The 21723-nt window shown below is 43.2% G+C and overlaps 1 protein-coding gene across 2 annotated transcripts in view; it reads right to left on the bottom strand.

Moving 5' to 3' along the window:
- Positions 1–14531, bottom strand: part of CNNM1 (cyclin and CBS domain divalent metal cation transport mediator 1) — a 63027-nt gene extending 48496 nt beyond the window's left edge. For both annotated transcript variants that reach the window (XM_058543728.1, XM_058543729.1), the window contains exon 1: positions 12727–14531. In XM_058543728.1, coding sequence (XP_058399711.1) covers positions 12727–14296 — 1570 coding nt within the window. In that variant the 5' untranslated portion in view covers positions 14297–14531. The remainder of the gene's footprint in view (positions 1–12726) is intronic.
- Between the last annotated feature and the right edge of the window lie 7192 nt (positions 14532–21723).

Here is a 21723-nt window from a genome sequence, read left to right as displayed (position 1 = left end):
CAAGGGAGTGAGAGTAGACAAAGAGATCCATTTCTGAGCCCTTGGGCATTCTAACATTTAGAGGTCATAGAAATGCAACCAACACTCATGCAACAAATATCTGAGTGTCTGATATGGGTAGGCCCTGCCTCAAGTGCTGAGGGTACATCAGTGAATATGATGTGGGAGGAACCAGTAAAGGAGACTGAGGAGGAGCATCCAGAAGGTAATGAAGTCTCAGAGATTTCCTCCTCTTCCAGTTGCAAGTGCATAGTCCTTAATTTCCATGTCCTCATCGTATCCTGGATGACTGCACTAATATCCTAACCAATCCTCCTTTTGGTTTTTCAAGCTCTAATCCACCAAAACCAGACTGACTGCCCCCAAACACTGCATTTATGAGGTTATTCCCCATCTTAGTAACATGTACCAGTTACCAGGGAGGATCATCTCTGAAGTCTTCTTGCAGCCATTAAAGACCTCCATGGTTTTTGGTATATACCTTCCCTTCTTTCCCACCCCTCTTTCAAAATGCATTGTGCTTATTCCCCATTCAGAAATTAACTGGTCCAAGAATACCCAGCTAATAAATGGTAGAGCCAATATTTGAACTCAGGGAATTGAATAGGACCCACCCTAGCTGGGGTTTGTGGAAAGCTTCAAGACACAACTAAACAAGACTGAATACTTTAACCTCAGGCCTCTCAGACTCAGAACTGGTCTTGGAGGCTTCCCATGGGGCCAGTTTGTCTCTCTCCAGGTTCAGGCCAAACATAACCAAGATCCCCTGCTTAAAAATCACTGTATTGAGGGTCAGCCCCAGTGCTCTAGTGGTTAAGTTTGGTGCGCTCCGCTTCAGTAGCCCAGGTTCGGTTCCTGGTTGAGGACCTACATTACTCATCCGTCAGTGGCCATGCTGTGGCGGTGGCTCACCTACAAAAAGAGGAAGATTGGCAGTGGATGCTAGCTCAGGGCGAATCTTCCTCAGCAAAAAAAAAAAATCACCAGGTTGACCCAGAGTTATCTGGCTAAGCTTTGGCTAATGGTGACATTCTCAGATCATGAACCAATCTCAGATATGAGGATGATATATTGAAAGGCAAATGGGGGGGCTGGCCCCAAGGCATAGTGGCTAAGTTTGGTGCGCTCTGCTTCAGCGGCCTGGGTTTGCGGGTTCGGATCCGGGGCACAGACTCATACCACTTGTCAGCCATGCTGTGGCGGCGACTCACATATAAAGTGGAGGAAGACTGGCACAGATGTTAGCTCAGGGCAAATCTTCCTCAGCAAAAAATAAAGAAAGAAAGAAAGAAGAAAGGCAAATAGGGCTGGCCTTAGTCATCCAAAGATCATTTAGTTCTGGGCCAGCCCAGGGGCTATGGTCAAACTAGGCTGGTCCCTGGGAGAAGAGAGAGGTGTGGCTCTCAGAGGTTCTATTTGAAGTAAGCCAGACACCTGAGGTGACCTTAAAACTGCACCCTTTTGAAGGTTCTCATTCCAGGCGAAGACAGCCTACAGCTATTCCAATGTTCTCCACACTGTTTCTCATCTAAACCAAGCTGACTCCTGAGGGCACAGGTCAACATTCATTCCATTTTCCAGTTTTTGCCACAGTGGTGATTGCCACACCTACTGTTCAGGAGGTACGTACGTAACCTCTGGTCTTCATTGTATCTCTGCAAATGAGGATTGTTATTACTAGTCTGTGGATGAGAAAACTGAGACTCAGAAAAATTAAGTGACTTGCCCAAGGGCCAAGAGTTAGTATGCGACAGAGCTGGAAACACACTCAGGTCTGTCTGCCTCCATAGCCTGTGCTCTTCCCAACATGCCTTGCAGACTCCACATTTCAAGCCAAATCTCAGGTTTCCTGCCTCAAATGTGTTAACAGAAATGTGAACTTATTTTGTAAGTGCCCAGAGCCTGCAGGAAAGTATGCAGCCCAGCATCTCACTAGTGAGTTAGTTAGCAAGAGAGGAGAAGAGCTTTGAACGGGGAAGGGGAAAGGAGGCACAGTCCCACCTCTCCACAATACTTCTGCCTTCTGGTCCAACCCTTTTTCCCATGTCTAGCCTGATATTTCATTTTAGTGGACTGTTTGGAGCTTAGAGGGGTTTCGTTGATCTGACTGTGATGTTTATTTACATGGTCATGTTTTTTTATTTGCCTGGGGTGTCTGAGGAAGGGCAGAGTGATGGGGGAGGAAACCTAATGCTAACTGATGGCAGGATAAGACAAATGTAAGGAAATTGCCACAACTCAATTTTGGTCTCCTGGGCCCTATGCAAAGTATACAGCTCTCATTTCTGTTTTCTTATCATATATGTGACCTTTACAGTGGCTGGATCAGAGGAAGCACTTGTTATACAAAATGACTGACTAGATACAATTCATTTACTTAGGTCAGTGAGGTAAGAGGCAAATGGTGGAGTGTCTTACTGTACAGGCATTATTTAGCCTTCCTAGTAAGCTTACAACGTAGGATCATTATTTCCATTTTAAGAAGAAGGAAGATAAGCCTCATTCAGAGTGGTAGCGTGACCTGCCCCAGTCACATAGTTAGTAAATGAAGGAGCTGGCATTTGAGCCCAGGTGTCTACGACTCTCTGTGTTTGTGGCTCTAGAGTCTGAGGCGGTGAGTCACAGATGTGGCTTCTGCTTCTGCCTCAGTCACTAACATTGAACAGGATACTCAAGTCTTGAGATCCCAGGTGCAAAATGGGGATAAATTCTACTGACTTCACATGCACAGTGAGCACAAAATGAGTTACTGTTCCGGAAAGATCTTTGCAAACATAAAAGGCTTTGCAACTATAAGGGATTATCGTTGCTGTTTTTATTATTTGTCCTTGCTGGGCTTGGTTTTCTCCACCTGAAAATTAACGGATGGGACCAGGTGATCTCCAAGCTTCCTTTTCTGGCTCTAAAATTCTATACTTTTATGAGTCTAAACAATCCTTGGCTACAAAAACAGTTTGGCTTTGCAGGAGGCTTCTTTGTGATGATAAAGGCATATTAGAATTTTAACAGTGCCAACAGTTATAGCCTCTTGCCTTTACAAAGGGCTGTGAACTCCTAATGTTTATATCTTAATATTGGAGAATTCCATTGGAATGAGAGGAGAAAAGGCTGCCTTGACCCATGCTAGATAGTTTTTATGTAGACAATCAAATCAAATCACTTTCTATCAAATCAGGAAGAGAAACACAAAAAACACAAAAACCAGTCCTGTAGCAACCACCTTGATTTGGAAAAACAAAATGTCCCTTTCTCTAGTTTAAAAAAAAAAAAAGCTGCACTTTGTAGTAATTGTCCTGTTCTACTTCATTGGAAATAGAGTAATCAACGCATTTATCACCAAAAAATTTCTTGAGCCTTAAAAAGCAATTATAAAAAAGAGAACCATGTCACCCAGAGAACCATGGTAACCAGCATCATCAGGGCATGAAAAAATAGTTGTTAGTCACTAGAATCTAAGCCGGATGGCAGTTTGGCTTGCTAAGCAACACTGCAAAAATAGCAGAGTAACGACCCATTATCAGCAGGTCTGACTTTGCATGGCTTTGAATCTGGTCCCAGAAGGAATTATCCCAGGTTCATACAGCAACCCCATACCCTAGGCTCCCAGTTAAAGCCTAATTAATCATTTATTCAACAAATATTTATTGAAGCTTATTGTATGCCAGGCACACAATTCCCAAAATGTGTATTTACTTGGCTTCTCAGTTAAATAGAAGCTCCGAGATACACACAGAAAGAGCGGTTTTGTGATGAGTGAGGTGGGGGCAGGGATTTGCTGGAGGCTGGCTCAAAGAGAACCAGCAGCTGATAGCCAGAGGACAGAGATAAATAAAAGAGTAGACAGAGAATTGCTTTATAATACTGCATAAAATAACGACAGTCTCATGACCATGATCCTGTGTCATCAGGAAAAGATTAAGTTATATTTAGGATCCTTTGTTAGGGAAGGCAGGAATGAGTATAAAATATTTTAGAAATATCACCACCAAAAATAGTTAAAATATACAGTTTTGGCATTTAGAGGAAACAAAAATGACGTTTGACAAATACCTCTTTCTGCCTAGTTCCCCATTTTGCTGGAAGGAAAGCAGCATTATGATCATTGCCCTACCAGCATTCAAATGTAGCATCCACTCCCTTTCTGCCTTTATTTTTCTAGCTGAAGCTCCTGCCTCAGCTGGAATGCCCTTTCCCTTCAGAATTGCTTATCAGAGTCCCTCTCCTCTCACTTCCTCAGAGAAGTTTTCCTCGACCCTTTCAGGGAATTATATCTTCCTTCTGCCTTCACCCACAGATGTTGTCTGGATGCCCTTGCCTGCACCCCAGGTGGCCTTGTATCATTTCCATCAGGGCGCTTCCTCCTTTCATGCTCCTGGAGGGCAGGGTCTTTCCTATATCCATATCCATCCCTAAGCCCTGGTAGCTCAGCGCTCAGTGAATGTTCCTGAACTCAATTGCCCAGATGACATCATCAATCACTAGGGGGAGACGGAGGGTTGGCTGGCAGAGGCGGCGCTTCCCCTAATGGCTGTAGATAGCCCAGGAACCCCACATGGCACCCACGCTCTTTCGTCAGAGCCTTTGCATGTCTGCTCCCTTCTAAAAAGTTCTTCCTCTGGTGAACTCCTTCTCACCACCCTTTAGGATTCAGCTCAAATATCACTTGGGGAGGGGGGAGTCTATCCTGACCCACAAGACCAGGTCAGAGCACCCTATTATATGCTCTCTAAGCTCCCTATACCTTTTCTTCAAATCACTTGTCCCCATTTGTAATTGTTTATTAGTTAGTGCACATCTCCCTACTGAACTGCAAGCACCAAGAGGGCAGGAGACCTGACGTAGAATAATGTCCTATGGAAGGAAGGAAGGAGGGAAGAAGGAAGGAAGGAAGATAGGTGGGGATGAAGAAAGGAAGGAAAGTATTGATGGTTAAAAAATGGAATTGAAGTGAGCTACGATATTCTTCAAATAAAAAAGGACTCACAAAGGATGATAAAAAGAGGAAATAGAATTTAGCTACAGCCTGTGGGATTTAGATTAGATAAAAAGATAGTCTGACAATGAAGCCTGTTATGCCCTCCACAGGATAACTAAATCTAAAAAGAAAAAGTGTGAATTAGAGTTCTTCTCAGGTTTTTCAGTGCCCCTTCCAGCTCAGGCTCCACTGTTACCTGGTATTTCTTTTGCCAGGTTGACAAAAAAAATTATTGCAGAACAATATGACAACCATCATAATGAAAACTTTTAAAGAAAGAAATATAAATCGACAATTTTAGCACCTTATATACTTAATTATTTTCACTTTTTCTTGTTTCCTTTTGTTCTTCCTCCCTGCACATGATGGACTAGGCTCTGTTTATTATTTGCTCTAATTATTGTTCAGAAGGTAAACATCTTATTCTAAATTTTATTAATTATTATTTAGCAACATTTAACACATTTTTAAGAATATTATCCCTAATTATACCCATGAAAATAACTTTTTATTTTCTTTTATTGAAGACAAAGAATGTAGAACTAATGCTTTGTCAGCTTTTTATAGAATTAAGCAATGGGATGATTATTCTTCCTGCTAAAATAGCTCACACCAGAATTTTAGAATGATAAAGCAAAGCACTGACTTTTCAACCAGATTATTCCTGGTGAAAATATTACATTGTGTGTCTGCACCAGGAGCACTTACTGGCTGGTTGGATATACTTTAGGCAACAGATCACATGCAGTAGGACCAAAGATTGAAGAGGATGCCTTTCAGCTCCATATATATGGCTGGTCAATGGCTTTTTTGTTCAGACTGTATTCCTAGGGAGCACAGTGCCTGACCCACAGCAGGAGATCAATAAATATTTACTGAATGAATGAGCAAAGACTGAGTATGAAAACTGCAACAGGGCATTTTACATAATTTTACATGGCTATGCTAATCTACAGATGGAGTAACCCAACATTATGTGGATTACCCCATCTTTTGTTTGGGAAGATGGTGATACTAACCCAGCAGAGCTGAGTTGCTTAACTAAGTTAAGTATCAGAGCTGTAGTGCCCAGAGGCCTTTGACTTCAGAAGAAAGCTTTATTCCTTCTCCCTGTTGTCTATACAAGGTTGGTTTTCTCCTAAAAACAATCCAATAAGTAGACTAGTAAACTTTAAAAATTAAGTTCAATAAATCTCTAAGGCTCCATTTTATAAATTTGTTTTCCCAAATTACAGAACTCAACCCCAAGGAGACTATTGTGAAAATAATACTATCACATCAAAAAATCACTCTTGGGATTAGAACGGGATATTTGATTTGTGGAAGAAGGCAAGACCATGGGTTTTTCCCTTTACTTTCTTTTTAAGTATTTGATTAAGGTTCTTATTATGTGTAATATATTTTTACATGACAAAATATTAAAAGTTATTATTTCAGGATAGTGGGATGATTAACTTCAGGTGATTTTCATATTTTATCTACTGTTCTATATTTTTCAATTTTCTATAATAAATACGCAGTACAGAAATTTATAAACTTGAGTAAAATTTTCATAAAAGCAAAATAACCTAACCATAGTTACTCTCTTCTTCATGTTCTCATTGCATTTTTATATTTCTATTATAGCACTTTGTTTTAAGGATTTATGTACAGGTCTGTCTTATCCACATACTTATAAGCTGAGCCATGATTTGGGAATTGTAATGTTGTTGGAAGTCAGGGGAAAGGTGAGTCTAGCCTGCCTTCTATCTTTACAAAAGGCAATACTATTCTTCCATTAGGTTGTAGGCTCTTTGGGAGCAGGGATTGTATCTCACACACCCAACTCTTAACACAGTGCTTTGAACATGAAAAGGGCTATATAATTGTTACAATAAATAGATGTACCTAAAGAAGCAAAGAAACAATATACAACATTTTCTTCTAACATTTAAAATTTGTCTTTGTCCTGCTGCATGGGCCAAAATGATTAGGCTGGAAATAATTAACCATTCATTTACTAGAGCTCTGCAGATCCCGTCCATTATGTTAAAGTTTAACTCCTTCAGTCATTCAGTCAGTCATTCAACAAACATTTATTGAAAACTTACTTTGTGTCATATCCATTGTTAGGTGCTACAGCTACAAAAAAAGATAAGACAGTCTTTGCCCTCCAGATGCTCATTATATGGGTGGGTGGCACTTATAAACAGATACTGATAATGCAGCCTGTTAGTTCAATAATAGAGATATCGAACAATTAAGTTGGCCAAAAATGGGGTTTACAGGAGAAGGTTCCCAGAGGACGAGGCCCCTGTATTGAGCATTAAAGGAGGATCTGGAGTAGGGATTAGTCAGGCAACACATATTCCCGACAAAGAGTACAGCATGAGTAAAGGGACAAAGGCAAGAAACAGCACAGTGTGGCCAAGGAGTTCGGTGTTGCTGGAGCATAAAGCTGTGGCAGGGAGCGGTAAGTGACGAGGCTGGAGAGGAGGGCAGGGAGCAGGTCGTGAGGGCACAGCTTAGACTTTGTCCTGCTGGCAGTGGGGAGTGCAGAAGGGTTTTAAGCAGGGATGACATCACCAGAGATTATTTTAGCAGCACTGGAGAGGACGGATTTGAGGGAGCCAAAAACTGGAAGAAGCGAAACATCTTAGGAGGCATTTGCACAAATGGTAATAGATTTGTGTTTATATTTAATAACCATAGCTAACATTTATTTAGGATTTATTATGATAGTTACTAAATAAGCATTATTACGCAATAATGTCTTAATATTTCAAGCAACCCTACGAGTAAATACTCTTATTATCTTTATTTTATAGCTAATGAAACAAACAGTTAAGTACTTGCCCAAGGCCAGGATGCAACCCAGGCAGTCTGGCACCAAAGCTTATGCTCTTAACCACTATCCCATTTGTTTAATTTCTGTATCTTGCATTAGAGTGAAAGCTCCATGCAGACAGGAACCTTATTGGTGGTGTTCTCCACTGTGCCTACACAACAGGTACATAGTAACTATTTGCTGAACAAAATCAATGAATAGCCTAAGTGGAAGAAATAGTGGGATAAATTATGTACAGGTACAAGAAATATCTATACATTGGATGCAACATTGGCAAATTTTTTGCAGACTTTGTTCCAAATATTTGGTAGACTTTGGTGATTGTTATGGACTGAATGTTTGTGTCCCTTCCCCGCCCCAAACTCATATGTTGAAGTCCTAACCCCCAGTGGGGCTTCTAAGAAAGTAATTAAGGTTAAATGAGATCCAAAGGGTGGGGCCCTAATCCAACAGGATTGGTGTCTTTATAAGAAGAAGAGGAGAGACAAGCACTCCTGCTCTCTCTCTCTCTCTTTGCGTGTGCCCTGAGGAAAGGCCATGTGAGGACATAGTGAGAAGGTGGCCGTCTACAAGCCAAGAAGAGAGCTCTCACCAGAAACCAAATTGGCTGGAACCTTGATCTTGGACTTCTATCCTCCTGAATTGTGAGAAAATAAACTTCTGTTTAAACCACTCAGTCTATGGTATTTTGCTATGGCAGCCTGAGCAGCCTAAGACAGTGATTAGTAGGATGAGGGTGGGGAGTGAAGGAGAGGTTTCTAGCCTGGGAGACTGGAGGGGCAGTAGTGCCACTAACTGGGGTAGAGAACCCAGGAAGAGTAAGAGGAGAGTTGGTTATGGTCAATGGAATGGAGTTAGGGTTCACCTCACTGAAACATAGAAATATAGTAGAAGTTAGCTATTTAAGACCATTTATTCAACAAATGTTTATTCACCCCTAGCCATGGTGGCCCCTGTGCTTGCCCCGAGAATACAACGTAAATAAGATTCATTCTCCGCTCTCAAGGAACTCACAGTCCAGTGGGGAGAAATACTGTTCCCTTTTATAAAGCTAGCATGCTGGCTGGAAAGAAAGACCATTTTCCTTTTCCCCACTTCTAAAGACCTGGAACCCATAAGAAATATATAGAGAAAATCCCATATGGAGAAGAGCTTTGGAGTTACACGATCTGGATTTGAATCTGGACCTTAGAATATACTAGCTGAGTGCTGACCTTAGGCAGGCCAAGTTATCCTTCTGGGCCTTAGCGTCCTCACCTGTACCTGCAGAGTTGCTTTAAGGATCAGATAAGAGAGGGCAGGTAGAAATGTTTTGTAAAATGCAATATGTATGTTAGCAATTATTGTAACTATAACAGCTACATTTCTAACCTGCAGAAACAAGAGGTGAATCAGCCATGGGCAGCAAGTCAGAGGCAAAAGGCCAGCTTTGAATTCTGTGGGTGGCAGGAGTTTTGGGATAGAGGATGGAACAAAACTGGGAAAAAGAACAGGCTTTGGGCTCCTACGGACTAGTTCAAATCACAATTCTGTCAGCTATGAGAAGTTGAGCAAATCATGTTATTGATTTGAGCTTCAGTATCTTCATCTGTAAAATGGATTTGATAATACCTACCCAGGAGGGTTGTTCTGAGAATGTAAAGGGCTTGGTGTGGTGCCTGGCAGAGCTATTGCTCAATTAATGGCAACTGTTGTTCCTATTAATATTATTTTCCTCTCCTACCTCCTAAGGGCTTTGTTTAGGTGGTTAAGTTACTTGAGATGCAAGGAAGTGAGGCAAATGGAAGGGCTGTTACAACTTGCTTAAAAAGTTATTTTTAAAGGCAAAGAAAAGTAATTCAACTTGGTTTTCCTCTCCTAACCTATAGTACAAACATAACTCTTATAGAAAATGACTACTGGATTATATGGCTTGGACCCAGAGAACACCTACCTTGATAATTATTCCTTGTATTTATTCTAAGTAAATCTACCAATCAGTATTGATAAGGGTTCTCTGAAGGCAATGCTTCTCAAACTTTAATATACACACAAGTCAAGTGGGGGCTTGTTAAAATGCAGATTTTCATTCAGTGGATTTAGAGTGAGGCATGAAATTCTGTATTTCTGAAAAGCACCCAGGTGAGGCCCATGCTGCTGGTTTACGGTCTACACTTTGAGGAAGGAGCAAGGCTCTGAAGGGACATAGAAATTTCTTCCTTGGTGTGGTATTCACTGTAATGGCCTTCTTCTCTTTAGTGATCTATCTAATTACAAACTAACTACTAAATAGAACACTAACAAGTCTTTTTCACACCAGATTTAGAAATTCTGCAACAGGACTCATTTCAGATCAATACAGACTTTTTTTAGCAGCCTACTACACGCAAGGTGGTGGGGATAAAAAGGTTAGTAAGACACAACTCCTGCTTCTGAAGACTGCCCGTAGTCTATCACTGCATGCCCTTGTAGACTGTTCCTTTCTGAGGGCAGTCTTATTGTCCACCCTGTTGCCTAACACTATATAGATGCTCAACACACACTAAATGAATGGATAAATGAGTTCACAGGAGTTTCATTGAAAACGTCTTCTGGCAGCACATGATAATGAGGTTCTATCTTTTTGTGTGTGTGTGTGTGTGTGTGTGTGTGTGTGTGAGGAAGATCGGCCCTGAGCTAACATCTGATGCCAATCCTCCTCTTTTTTGCTGAGGAAGACTGGCCCTGAGCTAACATCCGTGCCCATCTTCCTCCACTTTATATGGGACGCCACCAGAGCATGGCTTGACAAGCGGTGAGTCGGTATGTGCCCGGGATCCGAACCTGCAAACCCTGGGCCGCCAAAGCGGGGCGCCTGCACTTAACTGCCTACGCCATTGGGCTGGCCCCAATGAGATTCTATCTTAACTGCACTCTATCTTACCTATCACATGGAAGAGGTGGTTAAGGTAAAACAAGGCTGATAGAGTGGGCCTTAATCCAATTTGACTGGAGTCCTTATAAGAAGAGATTAGAACACATAGAGAGATGCCAAGGATGAGCACACACAGACAGAGGGGCAACCGTGTAAGGACACAGTGAGAAGGCAGCCATGTGCAAGCCAAGGAGAGAGGCTCAGAAGAAACCAAACCTGCTGACACCTTGAACTTGGACTTCCAGCTTCCAGAACTGTGAGAAAATAACTTTCTGTTGTTTAAGCCACCCAGTTTGTGGTATTTTGTTACGGCAACCCTAGCAAACTAATATAGATTTTTACCGTTTTTAAGCCCAGACCCAAGGCTCCCTTCTGCAGGGTACACAAAATGTAAGAATAATTCTAAGAGTGGATGGATGAACCTGAGTGCTTTGGGAATGAGTCATGCAAGGACTCGGAGGAGACAGACACAAGAGAGTGAGAGAGTAGCTCAGACTGGGCTAAAACAGCTGCAATATACACAATTTCCCTCCCCTTATGATACCAACACAAAATCTAGGGCTGTTCTTTCCCCAAATCTGAGACTGAAAGTAGCTTTTCAACTTTTTTTCCCTTCTCAGGCTACATTTTGATGTTTAACACAATTTCACTTGTCTAAAAATACTGTGGCAGAGGAAGACCCCAGATTTCTCTCTGCATGCAAAGTCTTTATATACAAAGAGTACCTGCTCTGATAAGGTAATGAGATTGAATTTTTGACAAAAAAGTGTATCAAAAATACACAATCAAATGAGATTCTTGCTAGCCACAGGGAAGCTACATTTGAAGCCAGATTCTAAAGTCGGGGGATTGATGTTTGTTTTGTTTTGTTTTTAATAAACATGCCATCTCATATATACAGATGAATACCTCCTTCAAAATAGTCATTCTGGAAAGTTCTACTGTTCTCAAATCATTTCTGGAATTGCTTTCAGGGTCTGTGAGTTAGTCTTCTGAATGCTCTCAATGGTGACTCTTGAAGGTAGATCTGATTTTCAAAAACAACCAAAGGTCTTCCAGTGTCAGCTCTGGCTAACTAGGGTGATCAGTCACATGTGTAATGCCACCTGTAATCAACTCTAAAATATCCAGGCCAATTTTTCTGGAGTGAATTGTACTCAACCCCAGAAGCCAGTTTCTAAAGGGAAACTCTAGACATGTAGTAAATGTGTTATAGGCATGACATCAAGGGGGGGGATGGTGACTGCTTTGAAGGAAACCCCATTAATTTGGATATGCAAGTTTTCTAACGGGTCCCTATACCAGAATATTTCCTCAGGTCCAGATCTACCCTACCTCGTGGGACCACAGTTCCCAGAAGTACAAGGACCTCACTGTCCTACTCAACTTTTAATCTCCAACCTGGGTACTTGGTGTAATGAATAGCTGATGGAAAACTCAGTATGAGGGGAGAATGCCTAAAGTGTCTGGGGCTGAATCTACGTGATCCAAAGGCCAGAACTAGGACCAAGAGAGACATTCTGGAGAGGTAAATTTCTGCTTCATGTAAGAAAGACATTGTCAGCAGCTGGAGCTGTCCAGCAATGGAGTCAGTTTGCCCTGGAAATGGTGAGCTTCCCACCCAGGTAGGAGTTTAAAGCAAAGGCTGCTTGTTATGGGAACCTGCAGAGGTTCTTCCTGTAATAGGGAGCCATGCAATCCCATCCAAGGGCTATCCCCTGAGTTCAACCTGCACAATACCCGGCAACTGTTAGGCCCTGAAAAAATACTGGAATAGAATGAATGAGGAACCGGGAGTGAGGCACATCTTGTGAGCCAAGTAAAGAGGAAGAGTCCAGGGGCTCAGGCAGCTGCAAAAAAGGTAGGGAGAAGTGAAATAAAAAGAGCCAGGGAGCCATGAGATGGGCCTTCCTTGAGTTTTTGGTACCGTAGCAGAGAAGTTGCTTTGGGTACTGAAGCCTCACATGTTTATGAAAGGGCAATACTTTTGAAGGGGGTAGGAGTTGAGGGAGGAGATAGACCACTGCTCACCCTTCTTAAACTCCTCCAGCACCGTATCCAGCCTGGTATCATTGAAGACGCAGTGCAGGGGCCGGTTGTAGAAGCGGGTGACGGTGAGAAGCGGGGTGCAGTCGTCAGGGTCCACGAAGGCCAAGTCCTTGACAAACAGAATGTCCACAATGTTGTGCCGCTGGTCGCCCTCGTACACGGGGATGCGAGTGTAGCCGCTGCGCAGGATCTCGGAGACGGTGGCGAAGTCGAGCACGGCGTCGGAGCGCAGCATGAAGCAGTCCCCGAGGGGGGTCAGCACCTCCTCCACCACCTTGGTGCGAAGCTCCAGGGCGCCTTGGATGATGTTGAGCTCTTCCTTCACCAGGTCGCTGTAGGGGTCCGCAGCCCGCAGCGTCTCAAGCAGCTTCTCCCGCGTGTAGAAGGTGCTTATTTCCTGGCGCAGCGCCCAGTCCAGCAGGCGGCTCAGTGGGTAGCACACAGGGAAGGCGGCCGCCATCAGGAGCCGGGTCAGGCACACGCTGTGCGAGGCAATGGCCAGCCCGTGCCGCGAGCACACCGAGTAGGGGCAGATCTCGGCGCCCAGGAACACGGCGCCGGTGCACACGAGCGCCGGCAGCCACGGGAAGTGAATCCCCGCCTCACCGTAGTCTTCCTCCGGACCCCCGACGCCCGGCGGCAACGAGGCATACAGCCAGCCGGCCAGGGCCGCGTTGGCTCCGGCTTGGCCCAGGAGCAAGGTGCAAAGCAGATGGGTCCCCCTGCCGCGCACGGCCTGCACGCGGCGCGCCTGCTCCTGCTCGGCGGCTGAGCCGCTGTTCCGCAGGACCCGTAACTCCACCGGGTCCAGCGAGAGCAGGCTCAGGCGCAGGCCGCTGAACAGTGCGGACAGGGCCAGCAGCAGGAGCGCCCCGAGCGCCCGCAGCCACGCGGGGGGCAGCAGGTCCCCGCCCGGGCCATACAGCCGCGGGCGGACGCGCAGCAGGAAGCCGCCGGCGGCGCCGTGGTGGTGCCAGGTGCGCCCGTCCCAGGCGCACAGCGAGAAGAGCTTCCCGCCACCGTCCGCGCCGCCCCGCTCTGCCTCGCCCTTGCGCAGCTCCCGCACCCGCACCTGGACTAGAGCAGAGCCTGCTACGCCTCCGGGGCGCAGGGGCCCCAGGACCTCCACGTCCGACGCCCAGTCGCTCTGCTCGCGGCAGCGCTGCGGCCCCGGGGAGCGCGTGGGGACAGCGCTGGGCAGCAGGCCACTCCCGCCCGGGGGCTCCTCGATAAACACGAGCCGCGGAGCCCAGTCGCCGGTGCCGTTCTCCCCCGGGGAAAGGGTGGGTGCGGGCACCAGAGGAGCAGGCGCCGCGGGCCCGGGCTGGAAATAGACGCGCAGGAGAAAGCTGGTGCCTTCGGCCGCGCGCAGGGTGCCCCCCTCCAGGGACACGCGGCCTCCAGCGGTGTCCTCGGGCCGAAGGCCCAGCAGCCAAGCGGCGGCGGCTGGGGGCCGAGGAGACAGGGAGAAGAAGAGCAGGAGCACAGCGCCTCGGCTGCAGCAGTGCCGGAGCCTGACACCCACCGCTGCTGGCGCCGCCGCCGCCGCCATCCTGCACCCGGCGCGGCTGCACGTGATACTGCAGAAAGCGGAGCAAGAGCTGGAGGGAGGAGGAGCCGGGGCCGGGAACTGGCCTGGGGCAGGTCAGCACGTGTACGCCCCCTGCGCGCGTGGGCTGGAGGCGGTGAAGGTTCAGACCCTGCTTGGGCAGGTGGTCCCCGCTGGAGGCTGGAGCTCTTCACGCATCACTGCATAACCCTAACACACTTCGGTGTATCTGAGATGCAGCTGGGAAAGCTTGGTTTGGAGCATGGCCTCCACTCCAGCAGTAGAGCGCCCCTCCGCAGACTCCTACCCGGCGGTAATTCCCTGCCGGCCCACCGCTTCCCCATTGGCCGAGGCAATTTCCCAGCATTTCGCCTCTTGTCCTGCCTTTTGCGTTCCCCCTTCTGGTCAAAGGGTATTCTGGAGGCAAGTCTTGAATCTGTGAAAACTTTATGTTTGGTCTCAACTCCAACTGACCTTTCATGTTTCAAAAATTTCCAAATTACTTAAATTCAATTCCTTGTTAAGATTCGAATGTAATACCATTGTGCAATGGAATACTATGCAGCCAGAAAAAAAGAATGAGTGTATCCATGTGTTTGTGATATGGAAAAATCTCCAAAGTAATAGTTGAAAAATAACAAGGTGCAGAAGGATGTATATAATATGCTACTATTTGTGCTAAAAGTATTCATGTATAAATTTATATGTACATGTATACATATATAAAATATTAGATTTAACATACAGAGGATACACAAGAAATTTGTAATAGTGTTCCCCTCCTGAGCAGGACTAGAGTCTGGAAGTTTGGTTGAAAGATACTTTAAAATATAGGGAGAGAGAGATGAACAAGAAGTTACAAAGATAATACAGAGATCCCAGTACCCGTCACCCACCCAGTTTCCCCCAATGGGTACATCTTAACTAGAGTAGAATATAAATTGCAGGAAATTGAAATTGGTATGATGTGTGAGTATGGTTCTATGTCATTTTATCGCACGTGTAGATTTATGTAACCATCACTGCAATCAAAATACAGAATTATTCTATCATTACAAAGATCTAGCAGGGAAACTTTTGATTGAATTCCTTGCATTGTTTGAATTTACCGTGGGCCTGTATTACCTTATTTTTACTTTCATGCATTTATTGAAAATTTTTATAGTAAAATTCACTTTTTGGTGTGCTGTTCTATGAGTTTTGACAAATGCATATTCATGTAACCATCACAATCAAGAATACTGCCATTACCCCCCAATATTCCCTCTTACTGTCTCTGTGGTCAACCCCTCCCCCACCTCATCCTCCGGCAACTACTAATTTGTTCTCCGCTATAGTCTTCCTTTTCCAGAATGTCATGTAAATGGAATAATACAATGTGTAGCCTTTTGTATCTGGCTTCCCTTACCTTGTTAGCGTAATGCATTTGAGAGTCATCCATGTCGTAGTGTTTATCAATAGTTCATTCCTTTTTATGGCTGGATAATATTCCATTATATGGGCTGTATCACAGTTTGATTATCTGTTTACTGGTTAAAGAACATTTGAGTTATTTCCAGTTTTTGGCAATTATGAATAAAGCAGCTATAAACATTCATGTGCAGGATTTTGTGTGAACGTACGTTTTCATTTCTCTTGGGTAAATTTACCATAGGTCTGTATTACTTTTTAAAATATAAAAGTAACAATAATTTGGCATACTACTTTGGCACTTCTAATTTAAAAATAATTGCTGTGTGTGAAATCTTATTTTCCATAGAATTTGTGAGACCCCAAAGATAAAGAAAGCCCTGCAAAGAATAAAGCTCAATACAAATGGTCCAGCTAAAAGTTACCTTCTTTTCACAACAAACTTTTATCATCCGGAGTGGAAAGAGCCTCTTTCTGGTTGGGGATTAGAAAGGCCTTAGTAGGCTGCTGGTCACATTCCTACATAGGCTGCCTTTCACACTCTGCAGGCAATGGGAAACAAACCTGCCATCGCCTTAAAATACACTAGATCCTGTCCACTACAAGCTGCCTCTTGCCTAGGCTGCTTAAGAGACAGACAGAAGATTTCATCTGAAGAGGGCACATTGAGGCGTTTATTGGAAGTACAGGGGATATACAGGGGAGAAGTGGGGTAAGGCATGTGATTGTTTCTGGTAAGTGTTGGCAAAAAATCTCTCACTTTTCTCCTGACACTTAGATCTCTCTCCTCTGCCAACATAAGCTCCTCAGCACAAAGCTGTTATCCTAAGGGCTCTCCCACCTCTTTTAGATCACGGGCCTTTATCATCCACATAATACCACCTAACACCTTTATCAAGCTTTAGAGTTGCAAAGGAATTTCATATTTATTATTTCACGTGCACAATGGCCCTGTGAAGTAGATTTAATTATACTCATTTTATAGATCAGGTTAAATGACTGGTGCAACTGATTTGGATTCTAGGTTGATGCTCCCTCACACCACAGTGCTGACCAGTACCAAAATAAAACTTTTCAAAAACGTTAGATCAGGAATTAAAAAACCTAAAGTTCTGATTATAAAGTATTACATGCTCATTGAAAATAAAATTTATTGCAGAAAAGCATAAATAAAAATAAACTATATCCCCACCAACCAGAGATAAACACTGTTAATATTTTGACACGCTTTTTTATTTTCTACATAGATTACTGAGAAATACACACACATATGTATGCCCTCATATATTTCTGTATTCTATAATTGAATACATATTATACATACAATTCTGGTCTGCTTCTGTCACTTAACATATGAAGAGCATTTTTCCTAATGTAATAAAAAAAACTTTCATAAACATAATTTTTTTCTTTTTGCTGAGGAAGATTTGCCCTGAGCTAACATCTGTTGCCAATCTTCCTCTTTTTGCTTGAGGAAGTTTCACCCTGAGCTAACATCTGTGCCAGTCTTCTATTTTGTATGTAGGTTGCTGCCATAGCATGGCCACCGATGAGTGGTATAAGTCAGCACCCAGGAACCAAACCTAGGCCGCTGAAGTGCATGCTGAACTTAACCACTAGGCCACAGGGCCAGCCCCATAAATGTAATTTTTAGTGAATGATACTATTACATTATTGGATATATATATATTATATTACACTATATTATATTATATTACATTATATTATATTATATTGAGAGAGAGAGAACTGTAAGAATGATCTCATTTCTGTTTGCACCAGCTCTATTATTAACAAGTGTTAGGCTTAGGAAAGTCAATCTACTTTTCTGGGCCCATTTTCTCATCTGTGAAATAAAAGAGAATTTTAAGGTCCCAACCCTTTTATGAGTCCGTGAGTAAGGGCTAATGTACACTGGGGAAAGATAATCTAGAAAGACTAAGTACTTTTCCTTTACTGAATAAGAGATTCTGCAAAAGTACTGAGTTTCCAGAGCTCTATTCTAAGTGAAAGGATTCCTGGGGACAGGTTCAGGCAGTGTGATTCTAATAAGGAAGAGCTGCCAAAAATAGCTCCCCAGAATCTAAATGTTGACTACCTTTCTAGTTTACAATATAAGCACTTCCTAGTTTCCAAGATGGGCAATTCCTCACTTCCTAGAGAGGTGGAGGAAATGATACTTGCCTTTAATCTCATGACTATGCTATTTCATAATATACATGTTAAATGCTTTTGCTTATTTCATTACTTGTTCATTCATTCAATAAATTCTTGTTAGTCAACACGGTGCCAGGCCCTGTGCTAGACATTGTGCATAAACAGATACCATCCTTGCCATGATGGAGCTGAGAGTCTACTGAGGATGACAGACATGAACCAGAGACTGCTTACCTACCTAATTAATTAATTACTCCTATGAAGGAGATGTTCAAAGTGCCATGCAAGTATATAATCTGGGGGCCCATCTAGAGAGGAAGGTGTGGGAAGACTATACCCAAAAATGAAATTTAATGAAAATGGAAGAATTTATACACTAGGAAGACTATGAAAAATGTATTTTGTGCCTTCTATTCCTTTTTGTACTACTTTTAAAACTATGACAATGTAATAATAATATTCTGATAATATAATCCATTAACATTTATTGAGTGCTTACTATGTGCTGAGTACATTATCCTTTCTAATCCTCACAATAGGTGAGAAAACTGAGGCTCTAATTGGGTAACTGTGAAAGCCACGTCATTAACGGGGAGTGGGGCCCAGTTGGTTGGACAGACTCTGAGTCCAGAGTCTACAGTATAAAAAATTAGGAAAATAATAATACCAAGTAACACTTACATAACGTTTACTAGATATCAGGCATAAATTAACACATTTAATTCTCATAAGAACTTTTGGAGGTGGGTATTATTATGATTATTTCCACTTTACATGAGGAAGCTAAGCTACAGAGAGATTAAGTACCTTGGTGGTCAAGATTTTACACTACACTGCCTATAGCTTTGTCCATACTTTTGTCCATTTACATACATTATTTTACATAGTTGCACTTGTAATGTTCCTACTATTGTATTATTCTGTTTCCTCTCATTCGTCATTATGGCATAAGTATTTTCCCTCATTAAAACTATTTATAAACATGTTTTTCCTTTTTCCTTCCTTCCCCTCACCCTCTATTGTTATTGTTGTTTATTTGTTGGTTTTACCACAGGCACAGAGGATTGAGTTAATCATTTTCAGTTCATGGGCTATGAAAAGGCCTCCTCCACCCCATCCTAATCCCAATCCCATCTCCCACCCCTTCAGACAGCCACTGCCGTATTTTGATATGTCCTTAAACATGTATGTATCCTTGTAAAATATGTAGTATTGGTTTGTGTCTGTGTTTTCTTTTATTGAAATATGATTCACATACCATAAAATTGACCCTTTTAAACTATACGATTCAGTGGTTTTTAGTATATTCATAAAGTTGTATAACCATCATCACTAATTCCAGAATATTTTCATCACCCCCAAAAGAAACCCTATACCTTCTAATACTCATTCCCATTCCCTGCTGCAGACTCTAGCAACCGCTAATATACCTTCTGCCTGTGTATGTGCTTTTAATTTTCATAAAATGTGCTGTAGAACTTGTTCTGTTTCTTCCATTTTCATTCAACGCCATGTTTGTAAAATCTGTCTGTGTTGCTGAATGTACCCCTGGTTTGATGTTTCTAAATGCTGGGTGGTCTTCCAAAGTGGATAGCCACAATGTTATTTTCATCCATTTCCTTAGAGATGGACGCTTAGATTACCACCAACTTCCTACTACCGAAAACAAAGCCACGGTGAAATCCTTGACCATCCCCTACTGGACCTGTGGGGGATACCTCTGGGATGTACCCACTGTGGGACTGTCAGGTCACAGTGTATACATATACTTAATTTCACTCAGTACAGCCAGATTACTCTCCACCAATGGTGACTGAAGTTGCCTGCTTTCCTATATCTTAGCTTACACTTAGCGTTATTCACTTCCCAAATTTGGCCAAGCCGATGGGCAGGAAGTGCTATCTCATTTTTAAAATTTGAATGTCTCTGATTCCTAGCAACTTTGAGCATCTCTTCATATATTTGTTAGGCTTTTAGGTGTGAAATTGGGTGGAATGGGGCTAAAGTTTTGGGCTGGCATTTAAAGTACATCTGCTCTTTTATAGGACATACATTCTACAGTGCTTCATATTTGAAACTAAAACACTAACCCATGCTTTACTCTGCTTGAAGCCCTGGACCCTACTCAGACAGAAGCACGGAGATGGAGCTTCCCAGTACAGCAGGGGTAAGGCAGTCTGAACTTGTTAATGTCTACAATAAACAGTTAATTGTGTGCACAGCATTTCTGAGATACAGACATTTCTATCCATTAATAAGGGAAGCTCCTGCCTAGGACAGAGAGGGTTTGTTTGTTTGTTTCTTCCCCAAAAGATCAAGAAGTTTTTTTTTGAGAATGATTAATCCCCAGCATCTGGGCAGTCAGAAGATCAATCCAACTTTAACCACCAGCTAATCAGTTTCTTCAACCCTTGAATCAGGTAATCCAGTGTGGGGTACCAGACTGGGTCACGAAGAGCTGGAAGTAGAAGTGATAACCCCCAGCCAAACAGAAACGAATATTGGAGATGCTTTCTTTACTGGGAGGAGATAGAAAAATGGGAAGTCATTCATATGTGATTGGTTTGAGTGTTCTTTTTCAGGGTAATCTGGTTCTCAGGTGGGCAGGGAGGGAAAGTCAGTCTGATTGAGACAGCCTTTAATGCAGGCAAACATTCGTTTTTTTCTTCTGTATAGAGCAAAGATTCTCAAATTTTATTATGCATAAAAATCACCTGCAAGTTTTTTTTTTTTTAACAGATTCTAGAAGAATACACAGGAAACTGGTAACAGTGGTTGCCTCTAAAGAGAAACTAGTAGATGGAAACAGGGATAGGAGAGAGATCTTCCCTTTGATCGTTTAAATTTTGTACAATTAACATATATTTTCTATTCAAAATAATTTACATTTAATTTAAAAATGTGCCTTTCTCGGGCGGGCCTGGTGGCGCAAGCGGTTAAGTGCACGCGCTCCGCCGCGGTGGCCCGGGGTTTGCAGGCTCGGATTCCTGGCGCGCCCCGACGCACCACTTGGCAAGCCATGCTGCAGCCATGTCCCATATAAAGTGGAGGAAGTTGGGCACGGATGATCGCTCAGGGCCAGTCTTCCTCAGCAAAAAAAGAGGAGGATTGGCAGATGTTAGCACAAGGCTGATCTTCCTCACACACACACAAAAAATGTGCCTTCCTGTCTCCATTTTGATTCTGTGAGTCTGGAATACGACCCAAGAACTTGCATTTTAACAAACATCTAATGTGACTCCAATACAGCTGACTGTTGGCTCACTTTTTGAGACAATGATATTAAAAGAGCGGTTCTTGGGACTGGCCTGGTGGCGTAGGAGTTAAGTGCGTGCTCCACCTCGGCAGCCTGCGGTTCGCAGGTTTGGATCCCGGGCACGCACTGACACACCGCTTGTCAAGCTGTGCTGTGGCGGTGTCCCATATAAAGTAGAGGAAGATGGGCATGGATGTTAGCCCAGGGCCAATCTTCCTCAGCCAAAAAAAAAAAAAAAAGAGGAGTATTGGCATTGGATGTTAGCTCAGGGCTAGTCTTCCTCACAAAAAATAAAAGAGTGATTCTTAACCTTTTTTTTGGATTTACGCATGCCTGTGAATTTCTGATGAAATCTATGGGCCTTTTCCTTAGGAAACTGCACATATATTCAAGGACACAATGTGAATATGTTGTGAATACAACTGCAAGAGGTTCATGGGAACCCCGGTGGCATTATGTCTGTGATTCTTATGTTAGGGACTCCTGATATAGAAATTTTGTTCTATATCATGGCAAGGAGTTTTTATAAGAGAGAGTTTCAGAGAATTGAGAACACCTTTAAGTGTGAGTGTGTGTGCATGCATGTGTGTGCGTGCACGTGTGTGTA

This window comes from Diceros bicornis, chromosome 6 (assembly GCF_020826845.1).
Source record: "Diceros bicornis minor isolate mBicDic1 chromosome 6, mDicBic1.mat.cur, whole genome shotgun sequence".
NCBI classification, from domain to species: domain Eukaryota; kingdom Metazoa; phylum Chordata; class Mammalia; order Perissodactyla; family Rhinocerotidae; genus Diceros; species Diceros bicornis.
Note: the sequence above shows the minus strand (reverse complement) of the source record. Positions and strands in the feature narration are given on the sequence as shown.